At 49.8% G+C, this 17,836-nt stretch overlaps 1 protein-coding gene across 1 annotated transcript in view; it reads left to right on the top strand.

The window, feature by feature from the left end:
• Positions 1–17,836, top strand: part of PRICKLE2 (prickle planar cell polarity protein 2) — a 104,803-nt gene that overhangs the window by 66,837 nt on the left and 20,130 nt on the right. The window contains exon 3 of the mRNA XM_059823351.1: positions 6,737–6,920. Coding sequence (XP_059679334.1) covers positions 6,737–6,920 — 184 coding nt within the window. The remainder of the gene's footprint in view (positions 1–6,736; positions 6,921–17,836) is intronic.

The raw sequence follows: 17,836 nt of genomic DNA, 5'->3' as shown, positions 1-17,836 counted from the left end.
ACGAAGCACCCCAGCTCCCGCGATGTGATTTAGTCACAGGTTGGCACTTAAGTGTGGAAAGGTCGGTCATGTTTGAATTCATCCTGGGGTGTTGCTGAGAGGTCTGGCCACGGTTTTGGGCTGCGATCCTGGTTCTGTGTTTGCCTAAGAAGGCACCAAGACAGCCCAGATGAGGGATTTGGGGTTTTGTACATTGTGTCATGTTTTGTCCTAATTTCTCGGTCTCATCTGGGAGGAGCACAGCCTTGCGCGCTGACGATTGTTGTCTGCCACATGGTGCCTAGACCACAGACAGCAAAATTGGCCGCAGCCTGGAGGCTGCCCCGGGCCGTGCCGCCGGGAAGCGGTGGTTTGGGGACAGGGCTGTGGGGACCCACAGGCAGATGTTCCACCCGCTTCTTGAATTGATGGTCCTGATTCACCGTGAAGGCAGACCAACTGGAAAATCCTCGGAGACTGTTTTTGCTTATATTTGGCTGCAGCTGGCAATATTGAGGATAGTTCTTTTTTTTTCTTCTTTTTCTTGATTAAAGAAAAATAACTTGCAATGGTAAAGGATTTTTACAGAGTCTTAAAAAGAAAATTAGTCTTCAGCCTGAGACCAAGCATGGACAACTTCAGCCAGAGAGGAGAATTTTGCCAGGAGTGGAAATGGGGTTTGTAATAAAAGCTTCAACACCACCCTGGATACTTTTGCAATTGCAGCTGTTGGTACTGCAGGGGTCAGAGGGGACTAAAAATAAAGCAACACTGAAAATATGACTTGCCTCAAGCAAGTCAAGCAGGTAGAGAAGAGAAGATGGATGGGGAAGATGGAGAAGAGTCTGATTTGCGACTCTTCCATCCTCTCAGTGTTTCCCCGCCTACTGCAGACTTTTCTGGAGATGTGCAGCTACATGTGCTCCCCTATGGCCACTGAGACTGGGGGCAGTTGCATCTATAGGAGTAGTTTGGCTGCTGGATTATTTCTCTCTTCCTTAGCTTCTTGGCATTACTGTGCTACCTGCTCTGTTGCTACCACCTGACGTTGATCTTTTAAGCCAACTGCTCCTACAGCATCTTGGGTCAAATAAACGTTGTCCTCCCTTGGCCGTCCTTCCCGGCCACCAAGGGCACCTTGTCCGCAGACTTTGAATTGCTGCTATTGTAAATGCCCAGGTCTAATTCATCTCCTTTAGCCTGCCGCACCCCAGTTTGGCAGATAAAAGCTTTCACTAAGCTTCCTTTTCAACCCAGGTAGCACAAGGTCTTTGCAATTCATTCCTGCTGATAGGTTTGGTTTTTTTGCGGCTGAAGAGACTCTGGCAGAGCTGTGAAGTCACAGAAATGTTTTGTCCAGAGAGATGCCTCTTCGTCACTGAGGTCCACGGGACCCGGGGCCGTGGGCAGCACCCAGCTGGGCTACTGGCAGCATTTAGTTCAAAATACAGTGTTAGAGGAGTTGGAGATGGAGGCAGAGCTTCAGCTCCAACTGTCTGTTTTGAGCACAAAAGCTTGGGGCTCTTCTGATGAAGCTGGTGTTCAGGGAGTCAGTGGGGTACTTCCACGCCTCAGCTTCCCCATCTGTGAAATGGGAGAGTGGTGTCCATACTGGAAAAGAGCCGCCAGGCTCTCCCTATGGCAGTGAAGGACTGTGTTAATTTTTCAGGTTAGATAAATGTTTGCCTTGCCTGTGGGGTCTGGAAAAATGGGTCTGTGTAGCTGGAGCTCGCTCAGGGTGGGAAGATGCCTCATTAGCTCTCAAATGAGGGGAGGAGATAACAGGCAGGGTTATTAAGACGCCCTTGTTAAGAGGCTCAGGGGTCACATGAGCTGCCCCAAATCCTCAGCCTCTCCCGTTTCTGAGAAGTCTTGTGATGTACTGACTGATGACTGGCCCAAAAGCCTCACTGCAATCAGAATGATGGCACGATGCTGGAAAAAAATCAGGCTGCTGTCTATGTCTTAAGCCGAGCAGGAAGGGAATTGCCCCTTTGCTTTTACACATCCCATCCAAGCTGAGCAGACAATTGCTTTTTGAGGGATTCCCAATCTTGTATGTTAATGTGTGCACAAATGCATGCAAATCCTTTATTACGGAGTGCAGCAGAGGCATCGCGTGGCCCGGCGTGGGCCCTGGCATTCCTGCTTCTCGCATTGTCTGGAGACAGAGCTGCTCCCTGATACAGCCCATTTATTTCCATCCCAGAAGAAACAAGTGAGAAGCAGAGATAAGCAGCACCAGGGGGGTGATAAGGGCTGTTTGCCGAGTTCCTTCTTTGTCCGAGAGGAATTTTAACACTTCTGCCACGATTTTAAACTCTGTTTTCATTCTCAGTGCTGCCAGGAGGGGTTGGCATCTTGCGCTGCCCTTTCTTCAAACAGCCACGTTGCCCAGCCCGGGCAGGCTTCGGAGAGGCCAGCTTGGCCGGCTCCTTTGCTGGAGCTACAGGCTGTTTGCAAGGACTCATTTTGCCTTGGCTTCAGGCTGCCCCCGGACCCTCTTCCCCGGCTTTTTAGCTCTCCTTGTGCTTTCCCAGTTCAGAGTCATTGCTGGTTTTTCACAGCAGGGAGACCTCGGCTCTCTTCAGAGAGCTGGGGGCACGCTCGCGGCTCTCTCCAGAGCCTCTTGCACAGCACTAGTGTTTTCTGCATGGTTTAACTTATTGTTGGTGCCATTGCTATGATGAAAGGGCTGCGGGAGGCTCCAGCGATGGCAGAAGCTGTGCCTTGCTAACCACGGTGTACAACAAGAGACTGCCTCGTCCCAGAGACCTCACAGGTCGGTTGGGCTCATGTCGAGCTGTATGTAGGTGGACCTGGGCTGGAAGCGTGCTTCTGCATCCCGAGCGAGAGGGACTCGGGAGCCAAGTTCTCCACTTGGTGTGTTGGGCCCTACTTGCTTCGGATTCCCCTTGTGTGTCTGTTTTCGTCCGTAGAGAGAAGAGGGCTGGCATGGGGTGGTAGATCCAGTTTGCACGGTCCCCCTGCACCAGCGGATGGGTGGGGATGTAACCAAGGGTGGGGGTTACAGCCTCCTCTGAGGAGAGGACTGGCCACTGTGCCAAGAGCACCACGTAAAAGCAGCTGTTGCAAAATAAAATACATCCATCTTGTAACTTCATCACATGAAGTGCTGGCCTTGAGTAGAATAAATTTTTCAATCTGTTTTCGAGCCATTGCTGCTTTCTACCACATGAAGTCAATTCAAGGCAGGCTCCTTTCCAGCTAAATCTGACACCAGGAAATGTTCTTTTTCTCCCTGTTTGCTTCCCGCTGTCCTGGCCTCGCTGCAGGGCAGCTCCGTGCACAGCTCCGTGCCGAGCAGCCCTGCCGGGTGCTCCCCAGCCCGTGCCTCCTGCAGCAGCATGGCTGCTGGCTGGCTCCCTCTCTGCTCTCCTCCCTGTTCACAAGCTACAGCTGCTTAACAGCTCCTTTATTTACCCTCTGCGCCTGAGGCTGGTCATGCTATCAGCTCTCCTCGCTTTGTTGGGGAACACAACGTCACTGGGTTTCTCCTCGCCAGCCCGCAGCTGCTGGAGTCAAGTGATGCTCCAGGATGTCCTCAGCTTTTAGCAACAGCATCAAAATATCTCCAACCCTGTGTCCCGCCCGATGGTGGAGACCTCTTTTAATCACCAAGGCAGGTAATTCCCTGAGATGAGCTTGCAGACCCTTCTCTGGGATGAGAGCAAGACACTAAAGGCTCAGGAATGTAGACGGGATTTCCAAAGAGTGATTGGCGTTTAGTTTCGTCTTGCTTAAAACAAAAAAAGCAACAAAACTGCCCGTACTCTTCTCATTGTGTGGGGCTGATGGGTTTGCCTTTGCAGGACATGCCACTCCACCTGGGCTGCAGCACCCTTTATATGGTAAGGTATGCGGCACGCCGATGCGCTGAGCATCTCCAGGCTCTGCCTCTCTTCCCGCGTTAATGGCTAACGAGCCGTTGCTGGCGGGAGCAGCCGGGCGGGATGCCGGCCGTGGCCTCGCTCCTCTCCAACACCCACCAGCTCTCTGCCGTAGCATCAGCACCCCGGGCACGTTGTCACTCTGGTCATTGTGCGCACGGTCGAGCACTGGTATGTGCATCGTCTCACTTCATGCCGCTCTGCTTTGAGTGCGGTGGGGGAATATTGCTTTTTCAATTTCACCTCACATTTGAAATGTACATTTTTATATTAAGTTTTTACTACAGGGAATTATTTTTAATTATAGCGAGCTGGAAGACGATAAAATAAAGTTGAGTAAGTGAGACCTATGCGAAGAAGTCATGGAAACCATATCATAGGAGTGGAAAGACACTCCTAGGACACTGAGTATTGTTCCCATGAAACAACATATCCTAATGTAAAGAAAATAATTATAATTAAAGCTGTTAATCATCTGCTTTTAATTAGGGGAAAGGAAGAGAACTGAGTATCTCAGGGGCAAGATCTTGAAGTTTGTACAGTTTGCCCAGGGAGGTGGCAGAAGCCCCACGCCTGGAGATGCTCAGTTTTTAATGGTGCAAAGTTTTTACAGAGCCCGTTGTCCTGGCCTGGGGACATCACTGATGAGCAGACAGGCTACCTGTGTCCTTTCCATCCTTTGCTTTTCTGACCAGGATGAGCCACCCGCCAGCAGTACCCACTTGCCTGGGACGAGGCAGGAGTGAGGGTGGGTGTAAATCAGCTTCCCAACCTGGTCCTTGCACTCCTGCCTGTACGTGGTGCAAGCTGCAGGGTGGCAGTTGCGTGGAGTGACCTGTGGGGTCTAATTGAACATACATCTCACTTATTAAGTCTTCAACACCGTTATTTAAAGTCATCATGATGGCCTGATCTATCTCATTATTAAAAGCCAAGACCTCTGACATTCTCCGGCCATCCTCCGTCTCCTGGAGGGGATGTGGCTAGAGCGGGGAGGAGGGCAGAAACATGTGGGCTGGCTTTTTCGCCGTCACAGCGCTCATGCTCCCGGCGTTGCTGCTGTCTGAGCGTGGACTGTTGGGTTTGTCTCCCTTTGAAGCTTGTGATTGATATCCTGAAAATTAAAATTCGGCTAAGAAGTCCTAAACTCCGTTAGAATAACTATCTCCGATGCCAAATCCGGGGCTCTGGAGCTATTAATTATTCTTAGCATCTTGTTGCATATTGAGCTGCTTCTAATCATATCATGAAATGAGATGGAAACAGCAAAGAAACCAGCAGCTTTGCTGAGGCAGACTGCTCTTCCACGGTAGCTGATTAATTAAAGTATTCACATGAAATGGTGCCTTGATTATTTTTTAAGGTAACAGCCGGAGGCGATGCCCAGACTCTCCGACTGGATGCAAACCAGACGCCGGGGGTGCGTGGGGTTCGCTGTGTGGTTTAGATCTGATGAAAGGCAGGAAATGGGAAAATCTGGCAAATCTCCCTGGCTTGACTGAACGGAGCCTCTTGACTTTTGCTAGAGTGCATTTTTTGTGCTGTAATGGCCAAGTGGAAATTTAGACTCGAATCTGGATGTGAGCGCTGGTATGCTTAGCTGGCTTGTATGCAGTGGTGAAAAAGAAGGAAAGGTGTTTGAAAATTACAGTCCCCGATGTTTAACTGTTGCTGCCCTCTGAATTTCTTTGCTTTACCTTATAGCAGAGAAACCTGCAATAGCAATGGTAATTTTTTCCCTTGCCTTTTGTGTGGTACCTTATTATTTCTGAGATGTCTCCTTTCTGCTACCCAAGTGAAACCATATTTCATTCCTCAGAAGTCAGTGGTGTTTCATTAGTGCAAATTAATTCAGAATCCTGCGTGGTTACTTTAAAATAGATACCATTGACCCATATTGTGGAAGAGCATTGCATTTTCAGAAATAGAAACCAATTTATCAGCATTCCCTTTAACCTCTTTTTATGGGACTGGGGGATGTTTTCAGCCAGGTTAGTCCTTCGCTCTTACCCCCGGGAAAGGAGCGTGATGTCCTAGCAGCCCTGCAGATAAGTGCTCAGGTTCAAGCCCATGAAGAAAATCTCCCACGGACCACCAGCTGCAGGGACAGACCCTTAAAAGAAATGCTAAGGAGTGATATTTGCAGTGAATTAAGCTAACGGCTGTTTAACTGCAACCTGTGGGCTGTTCTCTCTGTCCTTGTGCTTTCCCCCCCATCTGGCTCTCGGGCAGCGTGCGAGCTGGTGTGCCGCTGAGGCGCAGCATATGCCGTCGAGCCGGGTGGTTAAGATGCCGTTGTAGTGTGACTGTGTTTTTTGTAGCCTCCCTTAATTTAATTTAGCTTTATATGTTCAGACTATAATCAATTTTTATGCTACTTTAATAAGCAAATTTATGCTATCAGCATGCTAAAGGGGCTTGTCATTCACAGCTTCCCAGTCAATCCACCATTTTCTGTATTAGCCAAGTGCTCAGCTGTCCTAAATTCGGTAACTGCTCTGCAATTACCAGCTGGCACGCCGATCCGCACCAGGCGGGCGCGTGGCCCTTGCCGGTGCTGGCCCCTGGCAATACTCCTTGCGGTGCAGTAAAGGGACAAGCAATTGCATAACCCCAAACATTGGGCAGTCTGACTCAGCTTGATTGCCAAGTGTTATTGCAGCAAATATGGACTTTTATTTCCTCCTTGTAAGAGAGACAAATCCTGCGTTCAAAAATGCCTGAGCATAAAAAAGCGTTGGGTTTAGTATCTGCAGGCCAGCGACTGGCAGAAATCGCTTTGCTTTCTTATTTAAAGTGGAACTCACTGTGGCATCTCCTCTTTTTCCTCTCGCCTCACCTTGCAGGAAGATTTGCCTTCACTGTAAGTGCTCCCAGGAAGAGCACATCGTAACAGTTATGCCTCTGGAGATGGAGAAGACCGTCACGAAGCTCATGTTTGACTTCCAGAGGAATTCGACTTCTGACGACGACTCGGGCTGTGCTTTGGAAGAGTACGCGTGGGTCCCCCCCGGCCTGAAGCCTGAGCAGGTAACAATGACACCATCCACTTACCAGAAATAAATTGGTTTAATATGCTCTTTGGAAATAGTAGCCCTGATTTTTCTTCTAGGGGTGCAAGCAGTTGTTGCATGTGGCTGTTTCTGGGTGCGCTATAGAGACTTGCAGAGACAGGTCTGGTCCGAATGCACAAATGAAACAAAATAGAGATGCGATCCTTGCAGGATTTGTGGTTTTCTGCGTCTGTAGATGTAATTGGTAATTGAGAAGGGGGAAACAAAATACTTCCAGGATGGGGTTCTTTGTGGTTTTGCAAGGGAACAGCTACAGATGTATCTACTACTGTTTCATGGGGGAAAAAAAGTGGTGGGACTCCAGCGATCCCCAGGGATGCAGTGCTCATGTTCTGCCCTCCTGGACCACGCCGCTCTGCAGTAAGTCCAGGGCAGGCAGGCAGAGCTGGTGGATGACTCTGAAAAACAGGCCCAGGTATTTGGGGTTGGGTTCAAGCATGGTGTTTGTGCCTTACTGGAAGGAACTGCTTGAATGAAGTCCAAGTCTTTCGGTACAGGAATTGAGCGGGATGGATTAGACCTCAGCATGCTGTCTGTGCGGAGCGCGCATTGATTTCTACTCCTTGCAGTTTACGTGATTCGTTTGGTTTTTATGCTGATCTTTTACGCGTTCAACTCAGAACTTAATTTGCAGAGGAGATTGCAAAATGAGCTTAGCCTCGATAATTGCTATGGCAATCATTTTAAACTGTGTAAGGAGGCTGGGAGAGGGTGGAAAGCTTTCATTCTTACTGTTTGTAGTTGCTGTCCTTATATATTGTGTTTTCCTGAGCTTTTATTCAGAACGGCTTAGGCATTTCCTGAAATATTTTGGCACCACCCGTAGGCTGTAAATATTATCTGTCTGATTAGAGAAAATCCAGTTGTTTGGTGGGGTTTTTTTTTCTTCTTCTTGTCTTTACATTCCTTGCTTGGTGCTTGCTTGAAACTCCGCATCACCGTGTGTTTCATTTGGTGCCATCCAACCATGCAAATCAGGCAGCAGCCTTGTTTTCCGTCACCTTCCTTATGTCAGAGGCTCCCTTGTGCTTCCCAGGAGGTACAAGACACGGTGTATGGAGAGATGCAGATGGTCCTGAAGTAGCTCTGCTGGTCCTTCATGGTGCGGGGACACAAACCAGTCAGGTTTTGGGAGTCCCGCTGGAGGACCATGCCCAAGCTGGTGGCACCTGCTGTCAGCACCGCCGTCTGTCCAGGCGTGTCAGCGGCTTCTGGAGCCCAAGCTGGCCCGTGTCCCTGTAGCTTTGAGTGGAAATACAGGTATTTAGTGACAGATGGCACCAGACGGGTAGACATGGTCTCTGATGAGTACAGCATGGCATGGACAGCAATTGAAACCCATTCCAGCATGGTGTTGACATATTCCAGAAGACCTGGCTGCTTCTTTGATCCTTCAGGTGCTTTTTAAGAAATAGCATGCCATCGGGGAGTTTGGGATGCTCAGGAGAAAATAAAAGTCCATTAGCTCTAGCCGTAGGTACTGACATCTCATGCATTAACCCAGGTTAATGTATTTTTAGGTTCTTCCAGCATCTGTTATTGCAGAGGTCACGGTGCTCCTCGATATGAACACCCGCTTTCTAATTACTCTCTTCTCTCTGCGTTGCTGGGCCTTTTAGCAGATCTACCACTTCAGACCAGTCTCTAATCACCATGGAGATGAAAGAGCAGCCCCAAACAGAGCCTAAGACAGGCACTGACATCCCTCCAGCATAGCTCATCCACCAGCCCTTTCGGGACCTTTCACGCATCAGATGAGCCACTAAGGAGACAAAAGCAAGGTGTGACTTCTCTGGGCTGTGAAAGAGCCACCGTGCAGGGCTGGGGGCTCTCCCCGGGTGAAGAGCAGCACCCTGAATTTCTCTGGGAGTTACCGTGTGCCCGGGGTGTCGCAGGGCTGGGAGGTGCCCCAGGGTGCAGGAGGGTGCCGTTTGCCTCCCACGGGGGTAGGAGGTACCTCTGCAGCAACTTGCTGGAGCCGTGCAAGGCTGCAGACAGACGTGTGGCTTTCTGGTCGATGAGTCAGGTGTGCGTACGTGATGTGGAGCCTCTGTAAGGCTGATGTCTGCCGTGGAGCGGCTGGTGGGCTCCGCTCCGCCTGAGGATGCTGCCATCAGGCTGGGGTGAAAATACAGATTTGCAGTTGGTGAATTTTTCTCTGCCTTCCACTGTTTCACTGTCGTATTTCTTTGACATGAAACAGATGAAATGAAACAACTTTTTCTGCAATATTCTGCTTTATTAAAATCTCTATGCAGCGTATGAGCTGGGGAGGTAAGTGGTCCCCTGGAACAGTAATGCAGTTTTCTTATTACACTTGGACGACAGCCTTCCTACCTCACTATTCTTGGGAGACAGCGTTCACGTCTCACTCAACGCAACAATTTACAGGATTTTGGGGGGGGAAGTTGGCCAACAAACATGACATCAGTTTTCGGCAGTTACCCTAGGTCATTTCAGAATTTGAAGAGGCCCTTCAATCTGTAGCTTAAAATATTATGTATAATCTAAAGGGGAATCAACCCAAACCTACAAGGTCTCACTGGATTCCTGGATACAGCTGCTCTGTGGTACATGTCAACTATGTGAAAATCATGTTGTTTGCTTAATGCCCACTACTTGAAGACAAAAAAGCATTGGTCCAGTGTTTACAGATAATGACCCAGACATTACATTGAAGAGCAGAGCTGAATTCCTTATATTATGGCTCATCAGTGTGCAGGACTACAAAGTGGTCTACTAGTATGCAACAGCCATAAATAGTATATATTTATGAATAGGTTTATAACACAGGGATGAAGATGGTAATATAAAAAATGTAATACCACTGCATAAGGTATGATAAAAATTCATCTGGAAAACTGGCTAAAATTTATGACATCTCTGCTCAAGAAAGAAGGGTATAAACTGGAAGGAGACTGGAAATGTCATTTCGTTGAGGAGCCTTGAAGAGCTTGGTTTGTTCAGCCTAGCAAACCAAAGGGTTATGATCACTCCCTATGCATTAGAGGAGGAAGAGCAGTTATTCAAGCTCCAGCTTTGGCACAAGAACATAGATATAAACTGGCTCTGAATGCATTCAGGCAGGAAATTGGAAGAGGTTTCGAACCATCAGAGGTGTAAGGCTCAGCGGCAGCCTGCCAACAGGGAGAGCGACGGGTAAAAACCCAAGGCTGAGCTCCATAAATTACAACGCGATTAGAAAATGTGGTTTCTTGTAATAGCAGTCAGCTACACAGGATGGCCAAGAGACTCCTGTGGGCTCTAATCCCGCTTGGACTGGACCTCGATGAGAAGTTGTCTTATGGCAGAAGAGGGACTTCTCTTCTGGAAGATATGGATACAGATGGGAATGGGAGAAGGGGCTGTACGGGAGGCGAGGCGGAGGCGAGGCAGAAGCTCGGGACGTGAGCTTTGAGAAATACTCTTTTTTTCCTGCCTGCCGTTCAATGGTCGGATAAAGAAATAAGTGTGAAAGTCTTGAAATGGGCAGACGCCAATAGAAATGTGTCCTCAGCAAAGCAAAATCCCAGACCGGGCCTGGCTGCGAAGACGGGGGAAGACAATTTTGGGAGCCAGTTTGTCTGCTGGGGCTGGCAGGCCGACAGCTGATCCTCCTTGCACTGACATAAGTTTGAGGGCAGATGCTTAAAAATAAGTACTTTTATGATGTGTTTTTCACATTTTTAGGCAAGGCATGTGTAAATACATGTGAATGCTCAGCCTTGAATTCCTCAGGCCTGTGGTTTGGAGAAATCCAAAGGGGTTATAACACGCCAGCTTGAATTTCTGAATACAAGGCATTTTTGAGGATTTGTGTCTTTATTGTGTCTCAATAATAGGAGCAGCTGGTTATGGGCACAGATTTCCAATTAAACAAAAGATGGGGCTCTAATTCAGCTGCAGCGCAGCTTTCTGTATGGCTCCGGCATGCCAACATTCAAGACTCTTGTATGTGCCATAAGAACTTAATTCCATCTTGCTGTCAGCACAGTTGCTCTGATCGAGTCCCTTAAAAAGTTATGAAAAATCTCATCTGGGCTAAAATTAGTAGCGTGAAGGTTCAGGGGACCGTTTTCCTCTAAGGCAGCCGTTGGAGCTTGGACCTCGAGGGCTTTGCAGTGTGGTGTGAAACTCGTAGCTGTCACAGGGAATTTATTCAGGGGCTGACGTACCTGTTGATTCCTGTTCTGGATCTTTTGCAAGACCTTTAGCAAGGGTTTGAATTATAAAACCTCCCAGGCCTCATCAGTTGCTGTTCAGGTCACGAACAGAGGAAAGGAGAGCGGAGATGAACCTCCACTGAACGTGCATTACACCCTACCTAAAGATACCCACTTTCACCACCTCGGTGCGGTAGAAAGTACGTTATCTGGGCCAGTCGTCTCTGGGGGACGTGTGCCTCGCTTCTGCCTATGTGTCACGATCGAGTGCATTTTACCTTCTCATCCTTTCTTGAGCCCTATAACTTCAGCAAACTGTTTCACTCCTCGGGAGACTGAAGTCTTGCATGCGGCAAGGAAGGAACAAGGCAGACCAAAGCAACCCTGTGCCCCAAGCCTGCATAGTAATGGGGAGCAGATAAGCTAATTTTTGGCCAGGTAGAGGAAGGACAAAAGCCCCATGAAGAACTCTACCTTCCTTGGTAGATCCTGGTCCTGATCCTGAGAGCAGAGCACGCAGGATGGGGAGCCGAGGGCACTGACGAGGAACTGTAACTCGTGCACGCCAGTGCCAGAAGCTGCAGCCATCTCTAGCTCTACCCCCTTGCACACGTGCACGCTGTAGTATTTTATCCAAAAGCTGCATTTCAGCACATTTTTCAAAGCTCTCCAATTTCACTTTGAGGTAGCGGTAAGTCCATCACCTCCCCAGTGAACTCTTTCAGTATCTAAATAGCCTGGCAGTTAGCGGCTCTTATTTCAAGGCTGGAGCTGTCTAAATCCAGCCTCCACGTATCAGACCTTGCCGAACGCTTGCCAGCCGGACAGAGCGGCAGTCCCCCACACGAAATGCTTTTTTGGTGTGCGATGCCTGTGCTGTGTGACCTGGGGGCTGCTGGGATGGGTTAGGAGGTCCTGGAGCTATTCCTTCTGCCCTGGGGCGGGTGGATGGAGGAGGTGTGAGTGCATGCCATGCTGCAAAAAAACCCCAAAAAACATGGCAAAACCACGTGTCTGGGCTTTTGCTCCGTTTCTGTGTCCTGGGGTGTTTGCCTGCTCACTGTGAGCTGATGGAAGCTGTTAAAATTATTTAATCCTTGAAAAATCTTATTACCAGGGAGAGAATCAGTTGCTTTTGGTGGGCCACAGAAACAAAACCACTCATCTGATGGGGTTTGCTTGGTTCTTAAATTTGAAGTAGCCGTGTGGTGGGCAGCAGAGGTAAGAGGCAGGGGAAGAGCAGGGAGTGGAAAAGAAAACAGAAATCCCAGACTACACAATATGAACTTGTCCTGGAGCTTTAGTCCAGCGTACAACCAACTACAGCTTTTCCTTGTTGCAGCATTATTCTAGTGTGCTACCCCGGGCCTTATAAATAGAAGAGCATTTTAAGTGGCAGACCCAGGGGAATTGTCAGCTATGATCAATGCAGCAGATGATCATTATAATTGCTGGTGCTCCAGGGGACTCTGAGCGGTGTGAGAGCGGCTCTGCCGATCAGTACCTCGCAGCACAAAGACCACTCTTGGATGCTTTTGAAAGCACTGTTTCTGGCTCCTTTTAATCCAAATTCGATTTCTGCTTAAAAAAGAAAAATCATGGCACGCGCTTTCACAAGTCTAAAACTTGTGGATGTACGGCCTTCGTTCAAATGTTCTTCTTTGATGCCAGCAGGAAGCGATGTTTCCGCGGGATCTCTTACAGACCAAGAACTGCTCCAAAGGCTTGGCAGGAATGGATGTCGTTCTCAACTGGTGAGCAGCAACGCTCAAACGAGTCGGCTGCCGTTAGTCGTGGGAGAGGAGCACTCAGAGAGCCGCAGAACGTGCCAGAACAAATAGCACTTAGGAAAATTATTTTTCCTTTGTTCCCTGCCTTTGTCCCTGCGACTCGGGAGCGGGTTTCCGAGAGCAAACCCAGTGTTGCAGGGCGCCGGACCGCCCGGCGCCGGGGATTGCATCTGCCTCCCGCCGCCGTGTGCCGGCACTCAGGGGTGTTCACGGGTCTGGGGGTGATAACAGCCTTCTCCCCGCTGGGGCTGCGGGGTCTCGGGGAGGACCCCGGCTCCCTCCCGGGGTGCGTGCCTGGCTGCATCCCCGTGCTTGGCAGACCCAGCCAGCAGTTCCCACTTTTCCTCTCCCTGTCGGAGTATCTGGCCTTGCTGCAAGGATTGTTTTGCTTCTAGAAATAAGTAAGTGCTTTGTATCCTAACGGCCACGGAAAAGGAGGACATGCCAGACTCGGGCCAAAGCACACTGAACCCATTTTCCAGTTTCACACATGCTATCATCTGTGGAGCTCGTGTGTGAGCCTACGTGTACAAGCACTTGCAACATTTTGCAGACACGTTGAGAGGGTTATTTGTGTGTGGCTTGTCTGGGTTTTTTTCCCCTTTACTTTTCCAAGAGAGGCCAGCGGGAATGAGAGAAATACTGAAGACACCAGATTCGTTTCTCTGTTGATTTTAAGTGCTTGGTGTAAAAGATCATTCAATGCCTGACGTGTGGTTAAAAGCCAGTGCTGAGGAGGAGCGGGCGAGCTGCAGGAGCAGCCCCACTTGCCCGGGCCAGCACAGGCTTGTCGGAGCTGCTGGCCGCCTTCCTCCCGCTGCAGCCAAAGCTCATGGGAGCTCGCACACAGCGGGCCGGGGGACAGGGCCACGAGCGAGTGTCTACACACACGTGCACCGGCAGCCACTGCTCCTCGCATCATTGCACAGGCAGGTCCCTGCGCTGGCGTGGTACCTCCCTGGGTGGCACAGGGCGGACTGCTGGGGCTGTGGCACCCCTGGCGTGGTCCCAGGGGAAACGATGCTCTCCCGGGCATGGGGGGATGTCGGAGGGTGCCAGCATGCCTGGATTTTGAACGGACTCCACTGTGTGTGATGATTTACTGTGCTGTGCCTGAGCGGTGGCTGATCCACCAAGGTCCCCTTTTTGGGGACATCCGTGTTGAGGCACTCTGCTGCACACAAGGCCAGCACGTACTGCCCTCGCAGGGCCCTTTGCAAAAGCCTTGCAACTGGTTTTGCAGTTTGTTTGGTTTCATGAAAGCCAGGCGGGATTGCTCAGCTGGATGTGCCGGAGCTGTTATGGCTGAGCAAGTCGGCACCCATCAGCTGAGCCGTGCCAGGACACTGCGTGCTCCTTTGTAGTCCATCCCAGCGGTACAGTCATCCCAAACAGCCCAGTTTGGTGGGTGCTTTCGGTAGGGGTGTTGCACTTGGGGTGAGTACAATCGAATGCTGCTTCCCAACAGCAATTCATGGCGTAAGAAACATGGTATTTTCCCTCCGCCTCCTTTAATTCATTGACTAAAGAGATCCTTCATCAATGGCTTAAATTCGCAGGTTTTTTGCAAACTTTTCCTTCTAGGAGAAGGTGTAAGACTTTGCCCACAAAGGTGCTGACGTGGGGTTTGTCTTGGGTCACCCCTGGGACCTCCAGGAGAGGCTGCAGTCCTGCCTTTATTTAGCCGGGATGGGGAGGTTTGTAAACTGTCAAAGTTAAACTGGAAACACACCCCAACCTAGGAAGACTGCAGAACACAAAGGCATTTGTAAACTAATGTAATTACTTTCCTCAGTGCCTTTGAATAAAGTTGGCTGCACTTTAAAGCCTTTTTCCTATCCTTGTTTTACATTATGTTCTTTCCTTTCTCCTGGTTTCTTTCTTTTTTAATTTCTGTCTTCTCCCCTGTGCCCTCCCCTTTTAGCTCCAAGCAGCTGTTAATTTCCAAAATGTGTATCAGTTTTCGTTAGCAAAACTTGGCGTGTGGACATTTTCCTTTTGAAGGTGAGAATAACGCCCTGGGAAGATGAATATCTGCTGCGCCGGGTTTGTCACGGCACAGAGCCCGTCCGAGCGCCTGGGAGACCTCCCCAGGGCAGGACGGGGCTTGTCCGCCCGACCGGCGTGCCACGGCACCCAGCACCCGCAGCTGTCCTGGCTTCCAGTGTGCTGGTCAGCCCGTCCCCATGGCATCAGGGCTGCTGACGTTGTCTGAAGCCTTATGTGAACTCAGCCTGATGTTTTCCATATTTCTCCGGGGTTTCAGCCATCCAGATGTGAACAGATGTCAGAGCAAAGAGGGGCAAGTGGGGAAACTGAGGATGAAACCTAGCCTGGCCCCACACATGGCTCATGTGTCTTAATGATGCTTGTTAGGATAATGACGGGCAGAGCAGATCTGTTGCGAGGGGAAACAGCAGGATGTGGAGTTGTTGTGGTGTACGGCAGAAGTATTTCATAATAAAACAGTTAAAGATAGCACATGATTTAAAAGGGATATGTTATCCATCCTGGGTCGTTGCCCCACACTGTTTTCCTTATCTGGATGCAGCTCATGTTGCAGAGCCCGTAAGGTCAGTGAGGAACCGTCCGCCAGTGCTTGGGGGGTCTGGATCAGGCCCTTTGGCCGCAGTGGCCCGGCAAGGCTCGCTAGCTACAAAGGCTTGTGCGTGCTTCGAACCGGAGCTGAACGGAGGAGGAGTTATTTTCAAGGGAAACAGTGACCTTTTGTACAAAAGCAAAGTGCAGACCCAGCAGTTTTAGTTTTCCAGTGAGTTAACATTTTCTGCAGGCCTTTTCCCTGAAAAGCCAAATTTATCTGAAAAACCCCTTTTCGTTCTTTATTTTTCCTTATTGAGCATCCCAACTGGGCTGTGCCAGCCCAACCGCTGGCCACTGACTCACGGAGTGGGAAATGCTGTCCGCAGCTGGCTGAGCACAGAGGCAGGGGACGCTGGCAGCCTGTGACCCCATGCCTTCCCATCCGGGAAGCCGGGCGCATCTCAAAGGGAATCAGTGATGATTGAGAGTGTATTTGCACAAGCCAGGATTAACATCAGCCCAGGCAAGGGGTATCCTTCTGCTATTTACCTGCACTCTGGCTGGACTTCTCGGGGTAGGAGTGATGTCCCAGGTGAAAGGATCTGTGTGTCCCTCTGGTTCAGGTTTGTCCCCAGGAGGGATGATGGGTGTAAAGGCAGCAGCGGAGGAAGCCATCGGCAGGCGTAAGGAAAGGGTTTTCTCCCTATGAGGTGCCCACAGGCAAGGACTGGCAGCTGCCTCCGCTCCATCCCCTCCATGAGCACCCTTGCAGAAGGTCCCTTTGGCTGATGCAGATCCAAAGCAAACCCTTTCGGGTTATGTCAGGCAACAGAACACAGGTTGGAGCCTGTTATATTTATTTTGTTTTGCTTTTCAAACCAAATTGCCCATCCCTGCCAAGCTATGTAGCTGGTGTGATGGGAGCCAGTTCCTGCGAACCTGCTGAGACTAAATGGAAAACTTCCCAGCGGAAGCAGGAGCGGAGCTGAGCACGTACATCCCGCCTCGTTGGGCTCCGGGAAGGCAGTGCCCGGGCTGCCGAAGGAAAAACTTGCATCCCTGCTTTTTGCCCAGGGTGAGCGTCTTACAGCTCACTGCTTTAGGGACCAGAGCAGCCCAATGGAATTTGGCGGCTCTTCAAAAAAGAAAGTCATTTCTGGTCTCCGCCAGCTTCAAGGACTCAGTGGGCAAAAAAACTTCATTGCAAGAAATAAAAACACAAACCAACCAACCTGAGCGCAGAGGAAAGCAAGCAGCTCATCCGCACGTGGGGAATTTGGCAAGAGAAGTCAGCAGGCGTCTGTACCAGCCAGGAAGGTGCAGTGTGGCAGCACGGTAGCCCGGCAGCCCGGGAAAAGAGATGGCAGCCGGGGCATCGCCGGAAGATTTTCAGCTGAAAGCTCTGCTGCAGATTAGCTGCATGAACTCAGGCAGCTTGTTTAACATTCTTATGCTGCAAATAGTCCTTTCCGGTGCGTATATTTGCTACCTCGTGTAGCATGTCATAAGAATTTAAGTGTTTTTAACGTACTTTGATGTCCGTGGATGAAGGATGCTCTATAAATGCAAAGTAAGTATTCTAATGTACATAGTTTGTTTTCTGTTTAACATAACAAAATACTTAGCAGCTTTCTTTCTTTGACAGTTTCCATAGCTGGTGGGTCTGTTTCTGCTGTGTCTTAGTAAAACAAATTTAGGGTTTCGCAGTGGCATACTCTCAGCGTGTTCCTGCATGACCCAAGTGGTTCCCTTGTCATCAGCACTGCAGAGTTATGGGTGGAAATCTGCTAAAAATCTCCCTTTCCACAAAACCTGATGATGGGGAAAGGTAGATGTTAGGGTTGGTTTGGAGAGGAACCATAAAATGAGAGGAAAAGTGATTGCAAGCACTGGAGCAGCTCTGCTTGCAGGTAGCTCTGAATGAGACCAAGGAGTGAGCTGAATGCAGAGTAATTATTCCTGAATAATGCTGGTTTTGGATGTTTATTCTGGAATAAAAAGTGATTTCTTCCTGTTGAAGGTAACTCCCTGTATGAGCCACCCCCAGCAGCCTGCAAGCCCAGGGGTGAGCTCTCCTGCTAGCCAACCCCATTACCTACCTCTCCATCCCTATCCCACGGTAGTTTGTCATCCCGCAGATGCTGTGCGTTTGTGCAGGCAGAGAGGGCTTCTGCGGGGAAAGCCAGCCCAGGCGGTGCTTTCTAGGCCAAACCCCAAAACGTCCAGTGAGGGAAAAAGCTGATCAGAAGCCACTGCAAAGCAAGGGTTGTTTGGGAAAAGCCCTGCGAAAGCTGCAGGCAGTGCAACCGCTCTGAAATGAATTGCTGCAGTGTCTGAGAGCCGAGGGAGCATCCTGGGGGGTTAATCCCACCACGACA

This window comes from Gavia stellata, chromosome 12 (assembly GCF_030936135.1).
Source record: "Gavia stellata isolate bGavSte3 chromosome 12, bGavSte3.hap2, whole genome shotgun sequence".
Taxonomy (NCBI): domain Eukaryota; kingdom Metazoa; phylum Chordata; class Aves; order Gaviiformes; family Gaviidae; genus Gavia; species Gavia stellata.
Note: the sequence above shows the minus strand (reverse complement) of the source record. Positions and strands in the feature narration are given on the sequence as shown.